Source organism: Lactuca virosa, chromosome 9 (assembly GCF_052849685.1).
Source record: "Lactuca virosa cultivar CGN04683 chromosome 9, Lactuca_virosa_CGN04683_v6, whole genome shotgun sequence".
In the NCBI taxonomy this organism is placed as follows: domain Eukaryota; kingdom Viridiplantae; phylum Streptophyta; class Magnoliopsida; order Asterales; family Asteraceae; genus Lactuca; species Lactuca virosa.
Window position 1 is genome coordinate 87524847 of NC_136434.1, and position 6988 is coordinate 87531834.

The following is a 6988-nucleotide window of genomic DNA, read 5'->3' on the forward strand; positions in this document are numbered from 1 at the left end:
CTGAAATGTTTTCAGATCGACCCCATCTACCATCTTGCCGACATAACATCCCAAAGTTGAACTTTACATGACTACAAGATGGCACATGAAGAATTGGACAAGTATTGCTCCGACATATAAACTTCAGGAAATTTTGATAAAAACTTTCAAACGAATTTAGTTAATGACGATGAACACTATAACCAATTGATTGAAAATGACCAAACCATTAATATCCTTAAATCTCATTACTCCTGCTACATAGCAATCCTGAAAGATATCACTTCTACCATTAACGATAATCTGAACAAAGCCCATACGAAAAACACATATACCTTACCTTAAAACCAATCAACAACTGCCAACCCTTGTTAAAAGATAATCAATCCATAATGCAAGCTAATAACACTCTCTATACCCGATACACAACCTGAGCGACCCAATCGTTCCATTATGAAAAACTTGGCGCTCCCGAAGGGAACTAATTGCTACAACGAGTTCCTTGACTAATAACTCTCTACTACAAGGTCAACTCATGCTTTCCTGAAGACATAAATTTGATGACTAATCGTGTTACACCCATTATTTTACCGGTTACTGAACTCTTCCTAAAGCTTGGCGGATCCCTGAGAAACATAACGGAAATTTCGTAGTCATGAGAACTACGATGGTAGAGTACTTTCCCTCCCTTCTTCTAACAGTAAGCCTGAACCAATAATATTGTATTCTCGAGCAATATATTCTTCTAACCCATGATACTGAAATTCAATGATTTGAATTGTCCTTTGAACCTCCATTAAGAATACCCAGTTCTCCCCCACTTAGGGTTCTAACTACTATTGATCGTCTACCACAATTAACAGGGCCCCGAACCGATACATACCATTTATAACTGAAACAATATACCTATGAATAACTAACCCTGTCCTAAAACCTTAGTTGAACAAGAACAAACAAAAGGGCTAAGTCAAAATTCCAAGCCCCCGAATACCAGTTCCTGCACTGTTCCCGGACGATCTGAAAGAACCTTCTAATTTTTCAAACAATAGCTTGGCAATCCCAACATAAAATTAACACGCTATGCTAACAATCAATCGATCTATCCACATAGATTTCCCTCAAGTTCAAACCAATAATTCATCATAAGCATAAAATGGATACAAGGAATATCATAATATAATCATAAACATACTAAAGATAACCATAATTATTGGATCAAATTTCACCCCTCCTGCTCCCCTTGGATAATAATCCGCTTAACGTGACCCAACTAGGTGTAAAGAAAGTATACTCTCTTCTTCTAGTACTTGCAGTCCCGAATGAAATGACCCTCTTTTCCTACATATGAAACACCTAGCTACAACCATTTAATGGGTAGAATCGTTCGCTTTACCACACTTATCGCAATGACATCGACTCCCTATATCACTGGAATGAGTACCAGTTGCCTTGAACCTCTTAACTGCTGGTGGCGTCGAAACCTGCACCTATTCATCCGTCCTCTGCTGAGCCTCCATCCCGAACTTTGGAAACATACGATCACCCATCATTAGAGATACCTAATTCTCCTTAAATCGAGTCATGAACTCCTCCCACGAAATGTGATATTGCCATATTTATACACATTTTTAGGCAATATTTTAATATGCTTTTATAAACATTTTGGTTATTTGCAAAGATTTACAATACTTATTAGATTAAATTGAATTTTGCAGCCAAAAAAGAACACTCATGAAGAATAAGGACTGAAATTGACAAGAACTGGAACTTTGGAGGATGGAAGCTTAAAAGAAGAAAATTCCAGTGAAAAAACCTAAATCACAACGTGGAGTGAGTGTTCCAGAAGATAAGTACACGGGAAGTCAGAATCCTTGCCCGATAAGGATTTGTACCCAAGTCACGACGTGAAACCCCTTGTTCACGTCGTGAGGCACGAAATTCCCAGAACTATAAATACTCATTCACTCTTATGATTTGAGAAGTTTTTGGATAGGCTTTGGATGACTTTTGGATAGTTTTTCTGAAGGAAAAGTATTCTAAAAACAATTTTGAAGTCCATACACAAAGCATTCTTTTGAAGAAGATTTATTTAGAGATTAAGAGATTGAAGAACATATCATCATTTTGGTTTGGTACACTCTAATCATGTCAACTTATGATGAGATTGTGTTTGTGTTTTCAGCCATGAGTAGCTGAATTTAGCTGCTTTCGTTTAGCTAGATGAAGCTTTAACTCTATGGTATAGTTTATCAAATTATGGATATTAATAGTTGGTTTTGAGCTTGTGTTTGATTTTGAATACCTAGCATGCTAATATTGGATATTTTGATTGCTTGAATTCAGGTTTTACTTATATTAGTGACCATTAAATTACATAAACTTGTTACCTAGTAGTTTAGTGACTATTAAATTACTAGAGCTAGGATCAACCAAATCTTAGATAAGTGATAAAAGTAACTAATTTAGCTGTGCTGGATAACATAAATTATGACCATAATTATGTTTATTTAGATAAATCTTACATAGCTCACCCATATCCAATAACTGATTCTGTGTTTGCTTGTGCATGACCATACAAGGTAGTTAATGAATTGGTGAAAAGATTAGTAAATTTGGACTTGAATTGCTAATAACATGATATTTTATAACCAACTTTAATAATCCCAAGCTAACCATAGAGGAGAAGTGGATTCAAACTAAACGAAAGTTTTTTTTAGTAATTTATTGAAATTGTTAGTTGAGTGTTTAAGTTTGTCTGAACTTGCAAAATCAGATAAAAAACTGTTTAACTTTTGCTTGTTTTAGGTTAATTTTTAGTAATTAAATTAGATAATTAAATCCATTCCCTATGTTTGATACCCGACTATTAGTGCTATATTATTTGCGAGAAGGTACACCGCCTTAAATAGTAATAGTCAATTAGATAGTTGGTAAAACCAATAGGTGTAGTTTATCTGCTTCAACACGAGGTGGTATCATTACCATGTCGTGTTAAACAGTCAGTAGGAATTTTTAATTACTTTTTGTTTGTTTTTACGTTTTTATATTTGTTTTCATTGAAGTAGTACATGACCCGTGGATCAAAAACACCTTTGACACCATCACTTGAAGATCTAGAGTCAGCTTTTCATAAAAAGAAGGACAAGAATGTAGGAGAATCAAACACACCAAAGAAATCACAACTCAAGGATCTAAAGTCAGTTTTTAGTAAGAAGAAGGGAAAGCATGTAGGAGAATCAAACAACCCCCGAAAGAACGAAGGCAATTTAGAAGGCATTGAGAACACTCTTAATAAAAAGGAGGTTGGTTACGAAACAGACAAAGGTAGTGAACACGAAAGCAAGCCAGGAAACAACATGGCAGACATTTCCAACATTTCGATGGAAACATACAAGAAAAGAATTCGAGAGGACACCGGTCTAGGTTTAGTGCAACCTGCAATTACCGCTACATTAACATTTGAGCTTAAAGGACATATTCTTTCCACGCTTAAGGATGTTCCATTTTCCGGGAAAGATCATGAGGTTGCTTACAAACACCTTGATGAAGTCAATGACATCACTGATTACTTCAATATCCCGAATGTTTCACGTGAGACGGTGTTATTGAGAATGCTTCCAGTCACTTTCAAAGGAGTTGATAAAGATTGGTTAAAGGCACTTCCACCCGGTGCAATCACTACATGGGCGCAAATGCATGAACAATTCTTAGAGGAATTTTTCTCACCATCAAAAGTGTCTAAACTCAATAAGGCAATAGCTAACTTTGAGCAACAACCAGGTGAATCACTTTATGAAGCATGGGAGCGCTAAAAGGGATTACATCGAAATTGCCCCCAAAATGACCTTAATGTGCAACAAGAAGTATCAATCTTCTACGATGGGGTAAATGTGATGACAATGCAACTCCTTGATTCTCAAAGACCTTTAACGAAGAAAAATCCTGCTGAAATTAAGGAGTTAATTAAAGAGTTTTCTAAGCATTCGCATGAGTATCACAATCCTCGAAATGATGGAGCAAAAGGAATTAGGAGTGACACTTCGGCAGACATGGTGGCTGTTTTGGCTATGTTGAATAATATGGATCGAAGAATGACAAATATGGATCAATCCATGCATGCTATACGTGTGGGTTGTGAAAAATGTAATGGTCCACATTTGAAAAAAGATTGCCATTTAGACGAGAACGGGAATAGAAAAGATCAAGTATGCTACTCAAGTGGAGACCGTTATGATGAAGATCAGAGGAAGCCAAAGAAAGAATGGTTGTCATACGATGAATACAAAAAGCAAAAAGACGAGAAATATAGGCAAACATGCTGAGGCTTTTACCAAAAAAAGAAACCACAACCTGAAAAGAAAGTTGATTTTGAGTCCATGCTTACTAGATTTATGGAGGCTTCGGAAAAACGTCATGATGAAACTGATGCAACAATAAGTGACCAGCAAGATCTAATGAGAGGTTAGCAAGCTTTACTTAGAAATCATCAAGCATCAATCCAAAATATTGAAGCTCAACTTGGTCAATTAACTACATTGGTTAACGAACTCTTATCTCCACAAATTCCCGATAAGGAACCACCACCGCATGTCATGGCCGATGATACCGAAGAAGATACTATTTCTGAGTTCCTAGAAGCCTTGGAAGAAGAGCCAAAGCAACCCGAACCACATCCAAAGAAGTCGAAAATTGAAAACAAAAAGGTTGCTGAATTACTGACCTCACGACGTGGGAACGATCTGAACAAAAAAATAATTCTTGCACTCAAGCTTTTCGTCGTCCGCTACCATTTCCTTCTCGAGCCAAAGTTCACCCACTGGAGCAAGAGCATATGAAATTTATGAATCAAGTTAAGGGTATTCCTATTAATACTCCTTTTATTGAATCCTTGGCACAAGTTCCCAAATATGCCAAGTTTTTGCAAGACTTACTTGATACTTGCCAACAACTAGAGAAGACCTCCAAGGTTGTCCTTAGTGAGCAGAGTTCTAAGGTCATTATGGAAGGGATACCAAGGAAGATGGAAGATCCTGGACGCCTTACACTTCCATGTGAATTTGGTAATAATATGAAAACATATGCCTTAGCCGATTCTGGAGCAAGCATAAATTTGATGCCTTATTCGTTCTATCAAAAGCTCAATCTTTCATATTTGAAGGCTACTCGAATGACAATTCATATGGCAAATCGTTTGGTGACTAATCCTCGAGGCATAGTTGAGGACATTTTGGTAAAAATTGGAAAATTTATTTTTCCAATTGACTTTGTGGGGCTAGACATGAAAGAGGATAAAAAATTTTCCAATTATCCTTGGACGCCCTTTACTCAATACCGCACGAGCCTTGGTGGATATTCGCGAGTCTAAACTTACATTCCGAGTAGGAGATGAAGAAATGACATTTAGAGTTGAAGATGGATTCAAGAATGACTATGCTCAAAGTGAAGTATGCAATGTAGATGAAGAAAATGAGCTTGAGGAATTGGAGAAATTTATGCAAGAAGAAATTCGAGCAATTAAATAAGTCAAGCGTACTAAGCCTAGAGAATCAATTCTGATGATATTTGAAGCCTTTGCTTATAAAACTCCAAGTTCTCTAGTTAGTAAGGAGAGTAAAGAAAGTTTGGTGTCAGGTGATGATGAAGAAGAAGTTATCCAAGTCTTGAAACCACCAAGTTTTGACAAGGAGAATGTTGAAGCTAAGGAATTACAAGAAGAAGAAAGAGAAGATCCTAAACTTGTTGTACATAAAGGAGTAAAACGAAAGCTCGAAGAAGGTGATTCTAAATTGAAAAAGGAAAACTCTAAGAAGGCCTACTTAAGGAGAGTGCAAGCGTACAAGAAAAGGTGGAGGGAGCAGAAGGTGCACTTGGTGATTGAAACTCCAAACGATTCAACGTGAGGTGGCACGGAGTCCGACTCATGACTCCTATAAAAAAAACGCTTTTCGGGAGGCAACCCGAGCTCGGTTTGCTTTTTTTTTTTTTCGTTTTTGCATTTTTAATTTTTGCATTTTTCTTTGAGTATTAGGAATAAATAAACATTAAGGTAATCTTACTTTTTAATGATACGTAAAAATCAAGTGTGGGGGTGAAATTATTAGAGCGGTGGAATTTTAGAGAAAAAATGAATTTTTAGTAAAAAAACCCTCGACACCATGACGTTGGTTTAACCCCCACGTCGTGGTCACATAATTTTTCCCGATGATTTTTCAAACGTTTTAAACTCACGACGTGAGGTTTCACCCTCACGAAGTGGCTTAAAAATTCACCGGGGTGGGGGGTGGGGGAGGGGGACCAGTTAAACATAGATGACTTCAACTTTTGACTATCACTTTCAAACACCCACTCTCGCACGAACGTAGTAGCAGCCCACACTTAGATTTTGTGTCAGATTTCTTCAACTTTTTCTCGATTCTGTGCTTAATCTTCTATTTTGGTAAGATCTCCATTCTTTAATTGTATTAATTTCTTAAAATTTTAGGCATTTAGAGTTAGGGTTTGTGTTGAAGCTTAATTGTGAAAATTACTTCAATCTTTTTGCGATTTAGATGCTCCATGTGTGATGAAAAGCCTTATAATAATAGATTACACGAACCCCAAACGTGAAATTAGGTTCGATTTGACCAGAGAATGACCGACTGCCATTCACATCCACAACCGACTTCACGACGTGGTCTTCGTCACCACAACGTGAAAACTGATGGGTTTTAGGTAAAACAAATAAACCAGAAAACAATTCCTAAGTTCACATTCAACCTACTTTGGATCTATGTTTTAACTATTGAACATACAACTTTGAATTGCAAAAACAAGAACCCTAGAGGAGAAAGGCTATTTTCGAAAATAACTAACTAGGGTTTAAGAGTTACATACCTTTCAATTGTTATAGCAAACAATTGATAATCCTCTTGATCTTGATCTTGATCTTCTTGGAAGCTTAGCACCACAAATGTAATGCCTCTAATGGAATCACACCCAAGTACTAGCAAGAAGGAAACTAGAAGGAGAG

The 6988-nt window shown here is 36.7% G+C and overlaps 1 protein-coding gene and 1 non-coding gene across 2 annotated transcripts; one reads left to right on the forward strand and one right to left on the reverse strand.

Moving 5' to 3' along the window:
* Positions 1 to 3719: 3719 nt before the first annotated feature.
* Positions 3720 to 3826, reverse strand: LOC145141600 (small nucleolar RNA R71). The gene has a single exon (XR_013722794.1). It is a non-coding gene; the product is annotated as a small nucleolar RNA R71 (small nucleolar RNA).
* A 1173-nt stretch (positions 3827 to 4999) lies between these two features.
* LOC145139482 (uncharacterized) lies at positions 5000 to 5501 on the forward strand. The gene is made up of 2 exons (XM_079073293.1): positions 5000 to 5209; positions 5265 to 5501. Exons 1-2 carry the CDS (start codon positions 5000 to 5002, stop codon positions 5499 to 5501), a joined length of 447 nt encoding a protein of 148 aa, XP_078929419.1.
* Positions 5502 to 6988: the final 1487 nt, after the last annotated feature.

Bases quoted from the DNA above. Each gene is read 5' to 3' on its own strand.
- LOC145139482 (XM_079073293.1), top strand. From the start codon at position 5,000: ATGGAAGATCCTGGACGCCTTACACTTCCATGTGAATTTGGTAATAAT. The intron at 5,210-5,264 runs GTAAAAATTGGA...TAGACATGAAAG, and splicing joins GCATAGTTGAGGACATTTTG to AGGATAAAAAATTTTCCAAT.